We start from the raw sequence: 22,267 nt of genomic DNA, 5'->3' as shown, positions 1-22,267 counted from the left end.
TATAAAAAATAAAAAAAAATTATTTAATATTAATAATACAGGTAAATATTTAAATGACCTTTATTAATTAAATAATTCAATTAAATTAATTGTTAAAATCAAAATTAATATGGAAATTTAAAATTTAATTGATAAAATTAAAAGATTTGGCTAAAATTGAAAAAAAATTAAAGATTTTGATTTTTTTAAGTCATTTAATTTTTTTATTAATATATTTTTCATAATATATATATATTTTTTTTCTTTTTTTCCTTTTAAAAATAACTAAAATATTGTAGTGTAAAATTACATTATTTTTGGTTAACACGAGTGTGTTATAATTTCTGAAACATAACTTAAAAAAAAAAAAAAAAAAGAAAGTATGGATTGACTATGTGCACCTGTATCCTTGCTACAACCCTAGTGCCTACGCTATAGCGTAGCTTCCTTGGCCCATACGGCCACACCCACATGGAAGGGCTCTTTGTTAGTAGAGTATTGGAGTCTGGCAGTTTTAAACCTGAAATTTGAAAACGAAGAAAGATCTATAAAACCAAAAGCCCATTCCATACTGGTTGTCTGATGCTAATTTCTTTTCCCATTATCAGTAAGCACCTCATTTGGGCCGAAAACTGATGAGAAAGAGAAGCTTCCCCTGAGAAGTAGCTTTCATGGCTTTAAAAATGGATGCAACAAATCACGCCTCTGGGTTCTGCCGTTTTTTGTGCGTCCAATGCTGTCGCCGCTTTCATCTCCTGCTGGTAATTGCTCTATTCATTTTATATACATTTGTCTCCTTCTTGCTCGTCTCTTTTAGAACTCTCTCTTTGTCCCTTCGGTTTTCTTTTCTTTATTCTCTTTAAACTTTTGCGGGTTTCTGTTTTTCTTCTTTGGATTTGGGTTCTTGTTGTTAAATGGGTCGCTGTTTTTCAACTGTTCGCTATGGATCACTGTTGTTGTATGCTTATCGAAATACTGCAACCTAAAGGCATTTGTACTGCGCGTTTGTAAATGGTACGGTGCAATAGAAGCTTTATGGCCATTTTAAAGGTTCTTTCCTTCTAATGTTAGTCTTTAAACTTGTAAATGGCCACTAGAACACATTTTATTCGCAGGATTGCTTGAATTCGTGAGACTTTCTAGAACTACAGTCATATGAATTGTTTTTGGGATTATATTGCTATTCATTTAGAAATGGAATGGCTATAATGGTCCTTTTTGGTTATATTAACAAGTTCAATTGACTACCAGTTAACCTTCTTCAGCATAGCTTATAAGCGACATGAGTGGGTTTCTGACCCGAGCATTTTCTTATGTGCCCGGATGAAAATTTTCACCGAGGACTGAGCTCTCTGTTTCACTTAACCAAACGAAATCCAAATTTCTGCTATTGCAATGCCGACAAATGTTGTGTGCCTGCTTAGGGGAGCAATTCAAATTTGAAGAGGCACCGCAGTCGCTGGAGTCACTGGCCACCAGGGATTTCTCGGCAAGCGGCCTTTCATCTAGGACTGCTGGAGACTGGGACTCTAAAGTGGAGGATATTCAAGTGGATGAAGCTGAATCAACTCTCAAAGAAGCTCTCTCATTGAATAAAACTTCTAAAACCATATTGTTGTGGTTCCTTTTTCCTTTCTCGGTTCTATTAGCGTTCTGAATTCTAATCTACTTATTTTTTCTTTAATGAGTTGTAGGAAGCCAGAGCATTTCTGGGGAGGCTTAAATACTGAAGAGGGAACTTTGATACTGCCCTTCAGGTATTTCAGGGCATTGACGTTAGAAGTTTAACCCCTATAATGATCAACGCCATAGCTGAAAGAACTCGGCAAAGAAAGCCTCGTTCTAAAGGTAATATTGTGCCTCCCACAGTCATGTCCATGCATTCATTGTGTTTACTTCTTGAAGCAATCTCACTAAAAGCAAAATCACTAGAGGAACTTGGGCATTGTAGAGGTATGATATTTTCGCTCCTGCTAGCTTAGATAATCATTTATGTCTTACTGGGAGTACTTGAATATTGAATATGCTTTTGTAAAATTCAGATTTAAAGGGTCTTAAGATTCTTCAGAACCTTTTGAATTGCATTAGTTTTGCTCATTGTATACAAGTAAAATAAGAAAAAAATTAAAATTAGATATTAAAAAAAAGTAAAAATTGAGACCTTCAACCAACTAAAGGAAGAAAAAATTGAAAAAAAAAAAAGAACAAATAAACTTTGGACAATATAATTCAAAGTTGATATATGCATACGTACTGTTTTTTTAATGATAATATTTTGAGTTAAAAGGTTGTATTTTCTAAATTCATGTTGCCAGGGCATTTATTTATTAAAAAGAAATATGAAAAATGTAATATACATTCAATTGATAATTTAATTAGATATTATTTAAATCATATGAAAAACATTTAAATGAGATTATTATTTTTTGTAAATAGTTAATAAGTTTAATAATACAATATTTGGATAAATTATATAAACGGTACTTTAACTTAGGGATATATAATAGTAAGATATCTAAATTTTAATTTCTAATATAAAACCTCCTAATTTTAATTTAAGTAACAAAAACCTCCTGACATTCAGTAATTAATTTTTAAATTATTTTTGCAGATGATATACTTCTCATATTAAAAAGCATATTTTCTCTATGTTAATTTTACACTTATTAAAAAAAATTAATTATATTCTCTATCTACCTATAGTCATGGTAATTAAAATTATACACATTAACATTCTAGTAATTGAAAACCTATTTACTTAAAATTATCAGTTAATAAAAATATAAATTTTTAATTTAATAAATATCATGTCAATATAAATAATACAAAAATCAACTACAGAAGTTTATAAGCAAATTTTATGTTACTTAAATTAAAAATCAAGAAATTTTATGTTACAAATTAAAATTTAAGTACCTTATATTCTTAAGTTGAGGTATATCTATATAATTTATTTTATAATATTTTAATAACTTAAAATTAGAAAAATTAATAATATTAGAATTAAAATTACTTTTTATGAAAAAAAAAATATTTTAGATGCTATTAAAAAATAATTAAGAAAAAATTAATTTATTATTTTAATATTATAATAATAATTAAAAATTATTAAATTTTATTTTAAATAATTTTTCAATTTTCTTAATAAATATATTTATAAAATATTTTATAAAAGTAATATGAAACCGGCTTTTAATGTGTTGAAAGAGTTATTATACATTTCAAAATATATGAATTAAATAATTATTTTTATTAAAATATAGTAATTAATTAATAATTTTTTAAAAAGTAAAAGAGAAATTCACTCATAATTGAATTCAGAGGTCCAGAGTGAGGGTAACGTCTCACCCACTTGTGCCATTAAGCCAAAAGCCCAGCCCAGACCAGCCCACCCTCTCCTTTACTCATAAGTGACTCCAGAGGTCTGCTGGGAATTAATGAAGGTAAGTGAAACAAAAAAATAATATAGGAAGGAAGAATGGAAACTTTCAAACCGAAGCTTTTGGGGTATGATTTTAAGATGAGTAAAAGGATCTTTTCACTGTGCTTTTCAACAGTAAAAGCGTTGGCTTGTTTAGTATATAAGTATAATGTGCTTAGGAAGTGATAATTTGTTCAGTAAAAAGGTTTTAACTATAATTGATTCTGCTGAAATTTGGGATTGAGGCATTGGCTGCACCGGCAGCCTCAATTTCCTGCTTTTCAAGGCAGAGTATGCTATCCAGGATTCAAAGTGGACTTCACATATGAATAAGGTTAATAAAGCTCAGTAAGTCACCATAAAAACTTATGGACTAATTACAACAAACATTTATCAAAAAAAAAATTTCAAATTTATTTCGAATATCCATTAGAAAAAAAAATAGAGTTGCATTGTTAATTGCTTCATCAACAGCAGTAAGATCTAAGATCACCAAGGCTTTTTGCTTGCAGAAGTTACATTCCTCAAGAACTTTTGGCACATGATAGCACCTTGAAAATTCAGGACATTGTATTCTAAGTTCTGTCTTCTTATATCAAAATCTGTCATCATAGAGAATCCAAATCCATTGATCCATGCGTCCACCATGCTAGAAGCAGAAGGTAAAACTAACCTCTCCACTCCCAAGTTCATTAGATGCTTTTCAAGCTCACTCATCAGTATCCTGCACATTCCAAGTCTTCTATACTCAAACCTGGTGGCAACAAAGGGCACCTCAGCCACCTTATCTCCAAGAACTCGCACATTAGCGACAGTTAGTATTTCATCATCCCTCTCTAAAAGTACTGTGTAGAATCCCCGAAAGTTCAGACGATTGAGGTCAGATCCTCTGTTAAAGATCACATCTTCTACAATATCTCTTCCATTGTAGGCTTCTTTAACTGGTTCAAAACATTCATGCATGACCTCAAGAGCAAGATCAAGTAGGTCATTGATAGCTGATAAGTCCTGAAGATCATCGTTATCAGACCCCATGGGTTTCAACAATGTCCAAATGAGATTGTCTGCACCTACTACAATCGATCTTCCCAGAAGCTTTTTGAGGCCTGAAAATATATCTTCGCACTTGTTGCTGCAAAACCAATGATCATCAGGATTTTTCCTTTCGAACATGATTAGTCCTCTTTCCCTTGCACACCCAACATGAAATTTAAGCAGGCATTGGTCACATCTGAAAATGCAACCGTCTTGCTGAAAATTCTCTTGGAATTGGGTGTGGCCACATATATTACAACAGCAGAATGGGCAAAACCAATCCCCATCAGGAACATCCTCCAAACCAATGCAATTTGTGTGGAATGATGATGGACATTGATCACATAAAATCAAATCACCCCCTTCTCGACAAACAGAACATATATTATCACTATCATCCGTATTTCCACCTTGTTCATCCTTCCTCTTACAATTGCTTCTTGAGATCCTTTGCCTCTTATATTTATGACCCAATTGCTGAATACAGTCCAGCAAGGACCTGCCATCTTCCAATAAAATATTTTCGGATGGCCTATGTTGAGTGCTACCAGCATGAGCTTCAAATTGAGTGAGCATAAAAATCTGCTCACAGCAATTGCACTTGATTCCACCACGAGTTATCCACCCTTCTGTCAATTGATTACGTCCCTTGCATTTGCTAGCACGGTAATGCACTTTTGCCCCTACCAACACCACGTTATTGTCTATCAAACAAGACAAGACAATACAATTGCGATTTGAGGAACCAGTACTTGTTTCTCTCTTCTTTGCCCTTTTGCCCGAGCACTGCACCAAGGTAGACTGATTAACTTTCGGATCATCATCTCTTGATGTCTTTGAGGTTTTCATACATACCTTTTTTCTTCCTATTTTTGGCTTCGGAATCCTTTGGCTCTGCATAATGGGGTCTCTGAGATCATGACAAAGTTGATGAAGAGAAAAATATATCTTGGTTGCATCCGGCGAGATATATCGATATCTATATGTGTTTTTGTACTTCTTGCGCTCAATTTGCCAACCCAAATACGAAAGCTGCTTCCTCGCATCTATCACAAGAGACTCTGGAGGCTTTTTATCATCGAAGAATGCAAATTCATATTTGGAAATCGCAGAAGGAGAAAACCCCACTCCACCGGCAGCCAACGTGTGAGGACTAACTGGTACCCATTCTTCAAACCCTACGCTGCCCTTTCTTTTTCGATCTTCCATGGCAATGGAGTCGTATAAATTTTTTTGTGCTTAAAGAATTCCTGAAATTTTAGTTCCCTGAAACATTAAGCCTGCGATTTGAGTGTTCTAGCGACGTCAGGGTTTAGCCTCTGTCAATACATATGTGGAGTTCTACTAAAACCTTGCTTCTTCTTTTCCCATAAGGATTTGGGTTCTTCTATTTCTGCACCGTTTGATTTTGTTTCTAACCGCCTCTTTTATGTTACCGAGAGAATTAGGTTTGCGTGTTGCTGTTTCCCTTTTTGCCCTCGTTTAATTTATTTTTTTAAGTTGACTTTTTTCCCCCCTTTTGCAATTTAAATTATTCTTAATTTTAATGTTAATTGGCAACTAATTTTTTTAAAAAATAACTATTCTCATACAATAATAATCTATCAATTTTAACTAAAAGATTTCATTAATTTTCATAAAATAAATAATTTTGAAAATAATGATTGGAAGTGAAATTTTTTTAAAATATAAATAAATAAAAAATTAAAATTTTATTAAAAATTAAACTAATAACAAATTTTGCAAAAAATTTTTAATTAGGCATTTAATAAATTTTTTATTTAAATTACAGATATTTTAAAATAAGTTTCCTTCAATAAAATTTTTTACTAAATTTACTAGTATTAACATATTTTAACATTTTTAATATTTTAAATTATTAAAATTAGTGGGGTGATGTTATAATTAGGGGGAGGTATGGAGATAGAAAGGGGGGAGGTATGGAGATAAAATTTAATTTTTTATTTATTTGTTTATAATTTTTAAAAATTTCACTTTCAATCAAATATTTTTATGTATTATTTATTTAATTTTATCTATATTTATTATAATTGATGAGACCCTTTAAATAAAATTTGATCGAGTATCAATGCAATAGTATAATTAATTTTTTTTAATTACCATAAAACTAGTAGCTAATCAACATTAAAATCAATAATAATTTAGATTGATTCCAAAAGTCAAATTAAAATAAAGGATGGATTGAACGAGGACAAAAGGGGAAAAAAATTTTTTAAAAAAAAAAACCAAATTAAAATTTTTGTTCATACCATAATAGGGATAACTTAACAAAACAAAACCCGTTCCATATGCGAACGTGCTTCTCCTAGCTAAACCCTAAAGATTTTTATTATTATGGCTCCTATTTTTTATTTTTATCTAAAATTAAATTAAATAAAATTTAATCAGTTAAATTACTTATTTTTTATGTATTAGTAAAAAATAAAATATTATATTAATTTATATACTGATATCTTTATTAGTGAAAAAAATAAAATATTCTTATTAGAGAGTCTTGCAAGTTTTATATTCAAAATCTATATTTTCATTTTTTTTCTTTAATATTCTGACATTCCTCTGTCCTACTACAAGCTTCCTTTGAGTCATTCAAATGATCGTCTAGATTTTTTTCTGCTTCTAACTTCCTGAAAAATTCTTTTTCCTTTTAAAGAAGATTTATTTCTTGCATATTGTCCTAAATGAGCTTATGTGATGCGCTTCACAATATTAATTCACAAATGGTCTCATTCAACTATGTAATATTTGGAATTGGTGATATATCTAACTCTTTAAGTCTAATTAGTTTAACTGTTGAATGTAATTGATAGCTATTAGTTAATATATATTATTATTAGTCAATAACTGATGATAATTTATTTTTATTAAGTGTTTGATAAAATTATATTTAACTGTTGAGTTTAATATGTAAAATAACTAATAATGATATATATCATATAATTTATTTTATTATTAAAATAAATATAAAAACTCCGCCTAAGTAGTTTGTATTTAGTCGGTCCCAAGCCCGGATAAAGGAGGAGGATTGCGGTAGATGACAACCAGCGTAAAAATTTCGTCACACCCTATAATATGGATTCGAATGATATAAATGTTGGGGCGTCCTCTACTAACGACGCGCTACATCGGAGCCCGGGTGTAGTGAGAAATATGCAAGGGTGTAGAGCGTTCACCGAAAGCGACGCGCCATACGCCCGGGTGTGGTGTTAATTGAGCAAGGGTTCCCACATCATGGACGGGTGTGGGTAAAGAAGTTAGTCCATAGGACAAATAGTAGAATAAATAGTGGAACATAACACAAGATAGACATAGAAAACAATAGAAGATATCATAGAATGAGACCAATTAGGAAGGAGGAGGATCAGGGTTGGTACTTGGAATGTTGGATCACTTACAGGAAAATTAATGGAGCTTGTGGATACCTTGAAAAGGAGAAAGGTGAATATTGCTTGCATTCAGGAGACTAAATGGGTAGGAGAGAAAAGTAAGGAAGTGGGTAATTCAGGGTACAAACTGTGGTTTACCAGAAAGGAGAGAAACAAGAACGGAGTGGGCATAATCATAGACAGGACATTGAAAGACTCAGTAATAGCTGTGAAAAGAGTAGGAGATAGAATTATACTAGTAAAGCTAGTACTAGAAGGAGAAACAATAAATATAGTTAGTGCTTATGCCTCACAAATAGGACTAGACAGTGAGAGTAAATAAAGGTTTTGGGAAGATATGGATGATTTAATGCAAAGCATACCGAATGAAGAGAATGTTTTCATTGGTGGAGATTTGAATGGGCATGTAGGAAGTGATAGACAAGGTTATGAGAATGTTCATGGAGGTTTTGGTTTTGGCAGTCGAAATGAGGAGGGAAAAAACATCCTAGATTTTGCTATGGCATACGACCTAATACTAGCAAATACCTACTTTATAAAAAGAGAGTCACATTTAGTGACTTTCAAAAGTGAGCAACATAGAAGCCAAATCGACTTCCTCTTAACTAGGAAGACAAATAGAGCTCTATGCAAGGATTGCAAGGTCATTCCAGGAGAGGTTTTAACAAGTCAACATCGGTTGGTGGTCTTGGATGTCAAGTTTAGGAACAATTCAAGTAAGGTCAGAAGAAATAGTGTAGCTCGAACAAAGTGGTGGGAGTTCAAAGGAGTAAAGCAAGTGAAGTTCAAAAACGAGCTTCTCGAGTCCAAAGTATGGAAGCTGGATATGGAGGCAAATGATATGTGGATACAAATGGCATTAAAGATTAGAGAAGTAGCTAGAAAAGTACTTGGAGAGTCTAAAGAACATCGACCACCCTCAAAAGAGAGATGGTGGTGGAATGAGGAAGTACAAAAGGCAGTGAAGAGAAAAAAGAGAATGGTATAAGAAATTACCTAAATGTGATAATAATGAGACATATGAACAATACAAGATAGCAAAAAAAGAGGCAAAAAAGGCAGTTAGTCAAGCAAGAGCACAAGCCTTTGAAAAGTTATATGAGAAACTTGGAACTAAAGAAGGGAAGAAAGATATTTATAGATTAGCAAGGAAGAGAGAAAGGAAATGTCAAGATCTCAATCAAGTTAGGTGCATTAAGGATAAAGAAGGAAAAGTGTTGGTGAAAGATGAGGACATTAAAGAAATATGGAGAAATTATTTTAATAATCTCTTTAATAATAGTCAAAATGGTAATAGCGTGAATATAGATTATAGAACAATAGAAAAGAATGTGAATTATACTAGAAGGATTAGATCTTTAGAAGTAATGGAAGCACTTAAGAGAATGAAAGTGGGTAAAGCCTGTGGACCCGATGAAATACCAATTGAAGTGTGGAAGTATTTGGGAGATATGGGAGTGGAATGGTTAACTAAATTATTTAATAAGATTCTAAACTCAAAGAAAATGCCTGATGAATGGAGGAAGAGTATTTTAGTACCTATTTTTAAAAATAAGGGAGACATACAGAGTTGCTCAAACTATAGGGGAATTAAACTCATAAGCCATACTATGAAGTTGTGGGAGAGAGTTGTGGAGCATCGACTACGTCATGATACTTCTATCTCTCTCAATCAATTTGGTTTCATGCCCGGTCGTTCTACTATGGAAGCGATCTTTCTCATTAGAAGCTTGATGGAGAAATATAGAGATGTAAAGAAAGATCTACACATGGTTTTTATTGATTTGGAGAAGGCTTATGATAGTGTTCCAAGAGAGGTCTTATGGAATGTGTTAGGCACATACAAGTATTGAAAGATATGTATGAAGGAGCAACTACTATTGTGCGCACAGTGGGAGGGGACACAAGAGATTTTCCGATCTCAATTGGATTACACCAAGGATCAGCCATAAGCCCTTACCTTTTTACATTAGTTTTAGATGAACTGACGAAACATATACAAGAGAGTATTCCTTGATGCATGATGTTTGCGGATGATATTGTTCTGATAGATGAGACACGAGAAGGAGTAAATAGAAAGCTAGAACTTTGGAGAAATACTTTAGAGTCAAAGGGTTTTAAGTTAAGTAGAACGAAGACAGAATACATGCATTGCAGGTTCAGTAAAGGCCAAACTGGTGATAGGGAAGGAGTTAGTTTGAATGGAGTGATACTGCCCCAAAGTAATCACTTTAAATATCTAGACTCAGTCCTTCAAGTAGATGGGAGATGTGAGGAGGATGTTAGTCATAGGATTAAAGCCGGATGGTTGAAGTGGAGACGTACCACGGGAGTTTTATGTGATCATAAGATTCCCAATAAATTGAAAGGAAAATTTTACCGTACAGCCATACGACCGGCTATGTTATATGGTAGTGAGTGTTGGGCACTGAAAGAGTCGTATGCATCTAAGATAAAAGTTGCAGAGATGAGAATGTTAAGGTGGATGAGTGGCCATACTAGACTAGATAAAGTCCGTAATGAGAGTATTAGAGAAAAGGTAAGAGTTGTGCCAATTGAAGATAAGTTGGAGAGAAGGGAGATTGAGGTGGTTTGGTCATGTGAAGCGTAGACATACGGAGGCTCCAGTTAGACAAGTAGAGCACATTAAGTTAGAGGATAGAAAGAAAAAAAGGGGTAGACCTAAATTGACTTGGAGGAGAGTAGTACAACATGACCTAGAAGCATTACACATTTCTGAAGATTTAACCCAAAATCGTTCAGAGTGGAGAAAGCGAATCCATATAGCCGATCTCAAATTTTTGGGATAAAGGCTTAGTTGAGTTGAGTATTAAAATAAATATAAAATTATAAAATTATTATATTATATTATAAAAATAAATATATAATTATTAATTTAATATATTATATCATCTATTATATTACTAAAATAATTATATCTTATTATTTTTTATTATTGAAATAAGAAAATAATTATATCCCTTAAAAAAATAAAATAATTAAATAACCATAAAAAATGTAGTTAAAAAAAACAAAGTAATTATTACTATTAATAAAGATAAAATCTTATAATTTTATCCTTTTAGACAAAAAAAAAAAACATATTTTTTTCATAATATATAAGTATTTTATATTTTATATTATTAATAAAAATATTTTAATAAAATTGTAACGCTAATTAAGGTATTAATATTGTATGAAAAAGATAAAAAGCAAACAATACTAACAATATTGATTTTTGAGTTACGTAAAAAAAATAATATAGTCTAAATAAAAAATAAAATCAAATCAATTATAAAAGAAATAGCTCTAAAAATGAAGTTGATACAAAAAATTATCCAAAAAATTTTAGAATTTTTAGCATTATCCAAAAAATTATTAAGCTAAGTCTTATCTAATACCAATAATTATATTTATAATTAAAAAAATGTAAAAAATAAAATTTCAAATTCAGGTAGGCCTTATCTCATAAAAATAATTTTACTATTATCATGAAATTTCAAATTTTTTTTATACGCAAAAGATTAAAAGAAGATAAGTTAAAATGAACTATTTTTAATCATGGCAAGTGTTAATTAACGGTGGATAAAAGTATCAAATTTCGGATAACACTTTTTGAGACTTTATATAAATATTTTTTTTTTGTTTGCATTATGTAAAGTGTTAATTAATGATGTATATAAGTATCAAATTTTGGTTAACACTTTTCTTTAGCTTTCATATATATATATATATATATTGAAATAAGTTAATTGATATATTATTTTTAATATATATATTTGAAATAAGTTAATTAATATATTATTTTTAAAATATGTTAAGTGAAGTCTTTATATGGCTATTAAAATTAAATTAAATTTTTATTTTTCAAATGATTAATAAATATTTTCTCTAAATATTTTTTTATAAGAATATAATAAAATAATATCTGATTTTTTTTAACAATAAGTAATATAATTTTGTGTTTAATAACTATACAGATATATATCATTTAATTTTAAATTTTAAAATAAATTGATAAGTTGATTAATAAATTATTTTCATTGTTTTTTTCACTATTTTGAATATATATATATATATATATATATATATATATATATATATAAAATATTAACAAATAGAAAGAAATAGATTTTTTTTTTAAATTATTTTAAAATGTTGTTAAAAGTGAATCATTTTAATATTTATATATAAAAAAATAATTCAAACTCTTTTTAAAATTGAAATTATTAAAATATATATTATAACATCGATGCTAAGCGATGATTAATTATTTAAATAATGTCTTTTCATTATAATGTGAAATTTAAATTATTTATTAAAATAATATGGTGTAATAAAACCATCAATTGAAATAAAAATTTTATAACATATCATGTTAAGTATCAAGCTCTGTTTAAATATACTAAAAACATCACTTTAGTTAATGGTTTCAAGAGCAACATTTATGACTTATCACATCAATTGATTAATTTAGTTTCTATATAACAAAAACACCATCTAACTTAGTGGTTTCAAGAGCAATACCACTGTAACATTGTAAAAGACAGATTTTAGAGATGTTGATAATTTATTCCCTCTACTCATATATATCCAATATCCTAATTTTTACTTTCTAAAATTTTTTGATAAATTGATATAATATATCACTAAAATTATCACAAAAAAGTAAAATATATATCAACTATAATTTACATTTAATTAATTATTCAACATATTAATTTATTTTTAACTAATTATCACATCTTACACACGTACCATTAAATTTATCACTTAATTTAACATATACATTAATAAAATGGTAAAAACTAAAAATATTAAACAATATATTACAACAATAATCACAATAATAATTTACATTAAAATTTAAATTTTTACCGTAGTTGTAATAAAGCTTTCTTAATGTGAAAAATCAACCACAATAAAAACTCCAAAATCCTATATATAATATAAAAAAAAGCTAAATTAAGAAAAAAAATTTCGGAGCAGAAAAGAAGAGAAAACATGTATTCGAGAGAAGCAAAACTCTAAGTTTTATAGAGAGAATTGCTCTTTTTAAAATTGAGACTTTTTAAATTATTTACGATCATGTGTGTTGTAAGAAAGAAATAAATTTCTAGCTAATTTTTCATTACCAATGATTTTGGCTATATTTAGTGCTGCTTTTGAAATCGCCATTTCAAATGATGGTTTCTGTTTCTATCTCCATTTTCAGTACTTTTTAGTAAAATAATATGACTTTTTACTATTAAAATTATCAATTTGAGTAACTTTTGAAATCACCATTTCAAATGGTGATTTATGTGTCTATACCCATTTTCAATACTTTTTAGTAAAATAATATAACTTTTTACTATTAAAATTATCAATTTGAGTAGTGATTTATATATTTCAAGGCTACCACAATTAGACGTAATGTTTTATTTCTAAAATGTCAATTCAAGTGACGGTCTCAATGTCATAAGGCCGTGCACTTTTTAATAACATGACGTGATATCAGAGCGATATTTTACTTCTGAAACCACCATTTCAATTGGCTTCTTCTTATTAACTTTTTACACCTTAAAAATATTTTTTCAATTAGCATTTTTTTAAATAAACACTAAAATTATGAATAATTTGAATTTCACATTATAATGATAAATTTATTTTAAGAACATATTATTTAAATAATTAATCTGCTAAGTGAATCCTTCTAAAACTATAAATGCATGCATTATAATATGAAAAGAATAAATATATGTGCTCATAAAAAAAAATCAAAATAATTTCTTTTTTTTGGGTTTATCAGCAATGAGTAGACCAAATCCACGATATAAAAGAAACAAATAAATAAAATCCAAAAGAAAAGAACCACTTGCAGGTTTATTCAACCAAACCAAACTCTCAATTACTATTGGGATTCGGCATTCGCATGTGAACCTAACATAACAAAATCCTACTATTTTGCTGGGGTCAATGCAACCAAATCTTCTTTAATTCTATTGATTTATTATTCATAACTCTCTGCCTTGTACTCATGTTTCAGTTGCAAAAGAATCCGATCAAACCCTGTTCTCCTGTTTCTCCCTTGAAGATCAGAGAACAATCAGTGATGCTCTGCAGCACAAAATCTCCAGCCATATTTCCTGATATGGATCCGGGGATCTGGAGCCGGCTGCCGGAGGAGCTCCTGGATCATGTGTTGGTTTTCTTGCCTCTCAAAACATTATTGAATCTGAGATCAACTTGTAAGCACTTTAGGTCTCTTATATTCTCTCCTTCTTTTATGTCCAAACACTCCTCTTCTGGTTCTCCTTTCTCTTCGTTTCTTCTACTCTCTCACCCTCAGTTTCACCATCGCTACTCCTTGTATGATTCCATGCTCGGCACCTGGCGCAACTTCAGTTTATCGCTTTCTATTTTGCTACCCTCTGCTGCTGCTGCTGCTCGTTCTCATTCCTCCACTCTACTCTCATCTTCTAATGGGCTGTTGTGCTTCTCTCTTCCCAACTCCTGCTCTTTTCTTGTGTGCAATTTCTTGGCCAAATCTTCTAGGGTTCTTGAATTTCCAAGTTACCCTTTTGCTTTTGAGTCGCTCACTTTTGTCTCAACACCATTTGGGTACAAAATCTTCGTGCTATGCTCCAAGTTTTCATCAATTTCAGCTTTTATTTACGATTCGAGAGTCAGTTCTTGGCAAACATTACATAATCTTGAGCCAATCCTAAGCGACAATTGTCATCCAGAAGGTGTGTTCTTTAATGGGTCATTGTACTATACCACTCCAGAGCCGTTTTCAATAGTGTGCCTTGATTTGGAGAGCGGAAAATGGAAGAGATTTGGCAACGAATTGCCAGAAGAGCTGACTTTTGTTAGGTTGGTGAGTGATGGTGAAGGGAAGCTGTATATGATTGGTGGGATTGGGAGAAATGGGATTTCAAAGATGATGAAATTGTGGAAATTGGGTAATGGAGGGAATTGGGTTGAAGTTGAAAGTTTGCCTGAAATGATGTGTAAAAAATTTGTGTCAGTTTGCTACCACAATTATGAGCACGTGTATTGCTTGTGGCATCAGGGGATGATCTGTGTTTGCTGCTATACATGGCCTGAGATTTTGTACTACAAGGTTTCAAGGAAGACCTGGCATTGGCTTCCCAAATGCCCTTCATTGCCTGATAAGTGGAGCTGTGGCTTCCGGTGGTTTTCCTTTATTCCAGAACTGTGTGCTTCAGTTTGAGGATATCATTGTCTGTATTAGTTTGTTTTTGGTATATCATCTTTTCTTTCTTTCTTTCTTTCTTTTTTTTTTTTTCCCCACTTGTGGTTGTGTATGTGTAATCAGCAAGAAGTCTAGATACTTGTCTGTTCCGACTAAGTTTATATAGAATTCTGTTCTTGGATTGTTCCTAATTACAAGTTCATGAAAATCCAGATGGAATGAAAAGAATTTATGAACAATAACTTGAATAATTCAATGAAAATTTGCTTGGCCAGACAACAGATTGCACCATTGAGGGCCCTAAAATATTTGTATATATATGAAAAAAGAAAGTGGATTAAAGTCAGCTCTATGTGAATTCAATAAACCCATGATAATTTATCAAAACAACTGAACAAGTGGGGTCTTGCAGTTCCTGGAACCCATGTGGAATGTGGCAAATGAGAAAAGGCGTGGATATGGAAAATTTGAGCTATCTAAAAATTTACATCTAAATTTAGATTTTCACTGTATGTAGTTTAATTAATTTTATATAGATTTTAATATAAATATTTAATTTAAAATTAAATTTATATTAGATGCACCTATGAAATAGCAAATTATTCAAACTCATGGGAGAGATTAATCATCCTTGGAATTGGATATTTGTTGCTACTTTTACTTGTAACGCATACGCTATGTCCTCTTGAAAGCACACATGTCCTCTTTTTCTATTCTTGTGGTTTATGCAATTAGATGATTGGCTACACGAAGAGTATAGTCCGATGGTGAAAATTTCCAAACGTGAGGGCTTCTAGTAGATATTAAGAAAGTTCAAACTTCAAAGACTGGTAATGTTTTCCTTACGACACCCCACTCTTCTTTCTTTATGGAGTATGGATCCCATTGCTAATACCACTTGAAATAGCTGATAACAGTATGTATGTATGGAAGCATATAAATTTAATACTCTTTTATTCTCATAAAAAATAGGTTTTTCAATGAAATAAAGAAGGTAATTCCACTTTTTTTGTGAATAAAAAAAGTATTATACATACACTCTGTGTATTAAACAATCCCTCGTATCCATGCACTTTGTTCACATTTTATTACCTATAAAATATCAACCTCATATTAATATAATTTTGTGCATTAAAATTAAAAATCAATAATTATATAACTCTATATAAAGAGATTTATGTTTCTTAATAGTATTTCATCACCGATTAAGGTTGATTAAATATGTTTATTTATTATTAATTTTACATTAAGAATTATTAATATTATTTAATAAATTAAAAATAGATTAATAATTAATGCATTTTAAATCAATATTTAATAAGCAATAATAACTAATACATTTTTTTTTTTCTTTAAAGAAATATACTAACGTGATGACCGAGTAAGCATTCCAAATCCCAATCGTGTCTAACAGGCTAACACCATTAATTTTTTTTTTTAAATTTCATAAGTTTGATCTTGAAAACCTCCATAACCGAATGAGATATTTTGAGGTCTTTATCATAGATAAGATAAGGGGTTTTTGTCTTGTTGTCTTGACCAACCAACTAATGATTTCCATTCAGCACAAGCAGCCGTTGTATTTATCTATCTTCTAATCTATAATTTAACGGTGGGGAAGAAAGTCGACATTGGAACCAAAATATTGGCGTATTGACTTAAAGAATTTATCAAAACAAACACTATAATCCTTTTATATTGGATGGTGATCACTTAAAAATTAAATGAAGCTAAGAGTTCGGGAAAAATAATTTATATATTAAAAATATTTTTATATTTTTTTTAAGAAAATATATTTTTTTAAAAAATATTTTTATTATTTAATTATAATATTAAATTAAAAATATATATTTATATCATATATTTATAAGTATTTTTATATTTTAATAAAATTATCAAAGTTTAGAGAGTGACTTCCTCTCTTAACCTAGTAAAATAATTTAATTTTTTCTTGAACTAATAAAATATTTTTATCGATTTATTTTTTAAATGTTCTAAATGTTTTAAAATATAAAAAATATATATATATTTTTTAATAAAACAAAGCCTAATTAGCAAAATTATTTAATCTTCTTTTTTTCAATTCATTTAATTTCAATTAATATTTAAATTTAAGATTTTATCATCTTAAATATAACTTTAATAATATTTAATTAAAACTCGTTAATTAATTTTTTTTTTCAAATATTTTTGTTAGGAGGATTGGAGTCCGGAGGTTTGCCCTCAAGTTGGAAATGTTTTGCCACAAGAAGCCATATGCCTCGTCAATTATCGCTATTGAGACACCCACCGAATGTTGACTGTTCATATACCAAATTGTGAGTTTAGAGATTAAAGATTATTTCATTAATTTGGCCTTTTAATTTGATATGTTGGCTTAATTGCACATAAAGAAAAAAAAAATTATATCCTGCATTTATTAAATTAGATCCATTTGATAAAATTGACTGTGTAGAACACGCACCGTAGAGCAGCACGTAAGGGCTTATAATTTTAAATACTAAATCATATTTTAGTTTTTAATATTTTATAGAAGTAATAAGTTTTTGATAAATTAATAATTTAAGATATAATTATCATAAATTATATATTTATATATAGATGAATTAGGGCTCTGAATAAAAACTTTCCTAACTCAAATAAAATTAGATCACACTCAGAATCTAAAATACTTAGAGTTAACCCATTAAACTTTAATTATAATTATTTGTGGACTACATGTTTATACAGTGAATCCATAAAGCTAATTCACATAATTTTTTTAAAAAAATTAAAACTAAAATTAATAAGCCCAATAAAATATTCTAGACATTTTAAGCTATTGGAAAGGTTTGGATCCAAGAATTTCCGGCCCGTTTGGCGCATTGAAGAGTTTGCTTTCTTTTTCGCTCTTTTTCCTTTAAAAATTTCAATACACGTTGAATACTTGAATTTGCTCCTTGGTCTGCAAATTCTTGTGCAGACCGAATAGCAAACAGAGCTAGACAGGGGACGTTATTGCAGGGTTGGGTTTCTAATCCCCCTATCAGCTTCAATCTCCATTGTTTTCATTTTTTTTTTCAATTTTCTTGAATATTATTTCAAAACGTGAAACATTTTGTTTTCTCTTTCATTTATCATGCATTCTTTACCTGTTAATAAATTTATTTTCTCTTTCAACTTCTACCTCTTTATCGTGTCCTTGAACATCTCAACCAGTTTTTTTTTTTGAAAAAAAAAATCTCAACCAATACTGAATATGATGTGTTTCTTGGTCTAGATTTTTACTAATTATTAACATTTAACAGTAGTATTTTAGCCCTTTTGTTGCATGAAATGAATTTGCATTTTCTTCTTTTATATGATGATTTTGACTGTTGGCTTTTCCATTTAAAAAAACGGTAACTCAACTAAATTAAACTTTTATCCTAAAAATTTGGGATCGGCTATATGAATTCGCTTTCTCGACTCTAAACGATTTTTGGTTAAATCCTCAGAAATGTGTAATACTTTTAGGTCATGTTGTACTACTCTCCTCTAAGTCAATTTAGGTCTACCCCTTTTTTCATTTCTATCCTCCAACCTAATGTGCTCTACTTGTCTAACTGGAGCCTCCGTATGTCTACGTTTCACATGACCAAATAACCTCAATCTCTCTTCTCTCAACTTATCCTCAATTGGCATCACTCCTACCTTTTCTCTAATACTCTCATTATGGACTTTATCTAATCTAGTATGACCACTCATCCACCTTAACATTCTCATCTCTGCAACTCTTATCTTAGATGCATACGACTCCTTCAGTGCCAACACTCACTACCATATAACATAGTCAATCGTATGGCTGTACGGTAAAATTTTCCTTTCAACTTATTGGGAATCTTGTGATCACATAAACCATCCGGCTTTAATTCTATGACTAACATCCTCCTCACATCTTCCATCTACTTGAAGGACTGAGCCGAGATATTTAAAGTGATTACTTTGGGACAGTACCACTCCATCCAAACTAACACCTTCCCTATTACCAGTTTAGCCTTCACTGAACTTGCAATGCATGTATTCTGTCTTCGTTCTACTTAACTTAAAGCCCTTTGACTCTAGAATACTTATCCAAAGTTCTAGCTTTTTATTGACTCCTTCTCGCGTCTCATCTATCAAAATAATATTATCCGTAAACATCATGCACCAAGGAAAACTCTCTTGTATATGTTTCATCAATTCATCTAAAACTAATGTAAAAAGGTAAGGGCTTATAGCTGATCCTTGGTGTAATCCAACTGAGATCGGAAAATCTCGTGTCCCCTCTCACTATGCACACAATAGTAGTTGCTTCTTCATACATATCTTTCAACACTTGTATGTACCTAATAGATACCCTCTTTTGTTCTAACACTTTCCATAAGACATCTCTCAGAATACTATCATTAACCTTCTCCAAATCAATAAAAACCACATGTAGATCTTTCTTCACATCTCTATATTTCTCCATCAAGCTTCTAATGAGAAAGATCGCTTCAATAATTGAACGACCGGGCATGAAGCCAAATTGATTGAGAGAGATAGAAATATCATGACGTAGTCAATACTCCACAACTCTCTCCCACAACTTTATAGTATGGCTCATGAGTTTAATTCCCCTATAATTTGAGTAACTCTGTATGTCTGTTTCTTAGACATAATACGTTGTTTCTTGGACAAATTTGTAGATCTGAGGTTGCACTTTTTTTTTTTTAATGTTGCAAGTTTGAATTTAACTCCGTCTAAGTAGTTTGTGCTTAGTCGGTCCCAAGCCCAGATAAAGGAGGAGGGTTGCGGTAGGCAACAATCAGCATAAAAATTTTGTCACACCTCATGATATGGATTTAAATGATATAAACATTGGGGTGTCCTCTACTTACAACCCGCTACATCGGAGCCCAGGTGTAGTGAGAAATATGCAAAAGTGTAAAGCGTTCACGGAAAGTGACTCGCCATGCCGGCGCCCGGGTGTAGTGTTAAATGAGCAAGGGTTCCCACATCATAGGCGGGTGTGGGTAAATAAGTTAGTACATAAGACAAATAGTGGAACAGAACATAAGATAGGCATAGAGAACAATATAAAATATCATAGAAGGCGAACAATTAGGAAGGAACAGGATAGGAGCAGAATCAGGGTTGGTACTTGGAATGTTGGATCACTTACAAGAAAATTAATGGAGCTTGTGGATACCTTGGAAAGGAGAAGGGTGAATATAACTTGCATTTAGGAGACTAAATGGGTAGGAGAGAAAAATAAAGAAGTGGGTAATTCAATGTACAAATTGTGATTTATCGGAAATGAGAAGAACAAGAACAGAGTGGGCATAATCATAGACAGAACATTGAAAGATACTGTGAAAGCTGTGAAAAGAGTAGGAGATAGAATTACACTAGTAAAGCTAGTACTAGAAGGAGAAACAATAAATGTAGTTAGTAATTATGCCCCACAAATAGGACTAGATAGTGAGAGTAAATAAAGGTTTTGGGAAGATATAGATGATCTAATGCAAAATATACCGAATGAAGAGAATATTTTTATCGATGGATATTTGAATGGACATATAGGAAGTGATAGGCAAGGTTATGAGAATGTCCATGGAAGTTTTGGTTTTGGCAGCCGAAATGAGGAGGGAAAAAGTATCCTAGATTTTGCTATGGCATACGACCTAATACTAGCAAATACCTACTTTATAAAAAGAGAGTCACATTTAGTGAATTTTAAAAGTGGGCAACACAGAAGTCAAATTGACTTCCTCTTAACCAGGAAGACAAATAGAGCTCTATGCAAGGATTGGAAAGTCATTCCAGGAGAGAATTTAACAAGTCAATATCGATTAGTGGTCTTGGATGTCAAGTTTAGGAAAAATTGAAGTAAGATTAGAAGAAATAGTATAATTCGAACAAAGTGGTGGGAGTTCAAAGGATTAAGCAAGTGAAGTTCAAAAATGAACTTTTCGAGTCCAAAGCATGGAAGCTGGTTGTGGAGACCAATGATATGTAGATACAAATGGCATCAAAGATTAGAGAAGTAGCTAGGAAAGCACTTGGAGAGTCTAGAGGACGTGGACCACCCTCAAAAAAGAGATAATGGTGAAAGGAGAAAGTACAAAAGGCAGTGAAGAGAAAGAGAGAATGGTATAAGAAATTACCTAAGTGTGATAATAATGAGGCATATGAACAGTACAAGATAGCAAAGAAAGAACCAAAAAATACGGTTAGTCAAGCAAGAGCGCAGGCATTTGAAAAGTTATATGAGAAACTTAGAACTAAAGAAGGAGAGAAAGATATTTATAGATTAGCAAGGAGGAGAGAAAAGAAATGTTAAGATCTCAATCAAGTTACGTGCATTAAGGATAAAGAAGAAAAAGTATTGGTGAAAGATAAAGACATTAAAGAAAGATGAAAAAATTATTTTGATGATCTCTTTAACAATAGTCAAAGTGGTAATAGTGTGAATATAGGCTGTAGAGTAGTAGAAAAGAATGTGAATTACACTAGAAGGATTAAATCTTTAAAAATAAAGGAAGCACTTAAGAGAATGAAAATGGGTAAAGCCTGTAGACCCGATAGAATATCAATTAAAGTGTGGAAGTGTTTGAGAGATATGGGAGTGGCATGGTTAACTAAATTGTTTAATAAGATTCTAAACTCAAAGAAAATGCCTGATGAATGGAGGATGAGTATTTTAGTACCTATTTTTAAAAATAAGAGAGACATACAGAATTGCTCAAACTATAGGGAAATTAAACTCATAAGCCATACTATGAAGTTGTGGGAGAGAGTTGTGGAACATCGACTACATCATGACACTTCTATCTCTCCTAATCAATTTGGCTTCATGCCCGGTAGTTCAACTATGGAAGCGATCTTTCTCATTAGAAGCTTGATGTAGAAATATAGAGATGTGAAGAAAGATTAACACATGATTTTTATCGATTTGGAGAAGGCTTATGATAGTGTTCCAAGAGATGTCTTTTAGAGAGTGTTAGAACAAAAGAGGGTATATATTAGGTACATACAAGAGTTGAAAGATATGTATGAAGGAGCAATTACTATTGTGTGCACAGTGAGAGGGGACACAAGAGATTTTCCTATCTAAATTGGATTACACCAAGATTCAGCTATAAGCCCTTACCTTTTTACATTAGTTTTAGATGAATTGATGAAACATATACAAGAGAGTATCCTTGGGTACATGATGTTTGCAGATGATATAGTCCTGATAGA

The 22,267-nt window shown here is 31.0% G+C and overlaps 2 protein-coding genes across 2 annotated transcripts; one reads left to right on the top strand and one right to left on the bottom strand.

Annotated features, from left to right (window-relative positions):
• Positions 1-3,769: 3,769 nt before the first annotated feature.
• Positions 3,770-5,823, bottom strand: LOC110669850 (increased DNA methylation 1-like). Its single transcript, XM_021831685.2, has one exon. It carries the CDS (start codon positions 5,642-5,644, stop codon positions 3,890-3,892), a length of 1,755 nt encoding a protein of 584 aa, XP_021687377.2. The 5' UTR covers positions 5,645-5,823; the 3' UTR covers positions 3,770-3,889.
• A 7,860-nt stretch (positions 5,824-13,683) lies between these two features.
• Positions 13,684-15,237, top strand: LOC110660458 (F-box/kelch-repeat protein At5g43190). The gene has a single exon (XM_021818779.2). It carries the CDS (start codon positions 13,859-13,861, stop codon positions 15,056-15,058), a length of 1,200 nt encoding a protein of 399 aa, XP_021674471.2. The 5' UTR covers positions 13,684-13,858; the 3' UTR covers positions 15,059-15,237.
• The last annotated feature ends 7,030 nt before the right edge of the window (positions 15,238-22,267 follow it).

This window comes from Hevea brasiliensis, chromosome 12 (genome assembly GCF_030052815.1).
Source record: "Hevea brasiliensis isolate MT/VB/25A 57/8 chromosome 12, ASM3005281v1, whole genome shotgun sequence".
Classification (NCBI taxonomy): Eukaryota; Viridiplantae; Streptophyta; class Magnoliopsida; order Malpighiales; family Euphorbiaceae; genus Hevea; species Hevea brasiliensis.
This window is presented reverse-complemented; position numbering and strand designations above follow the sequence as displayed.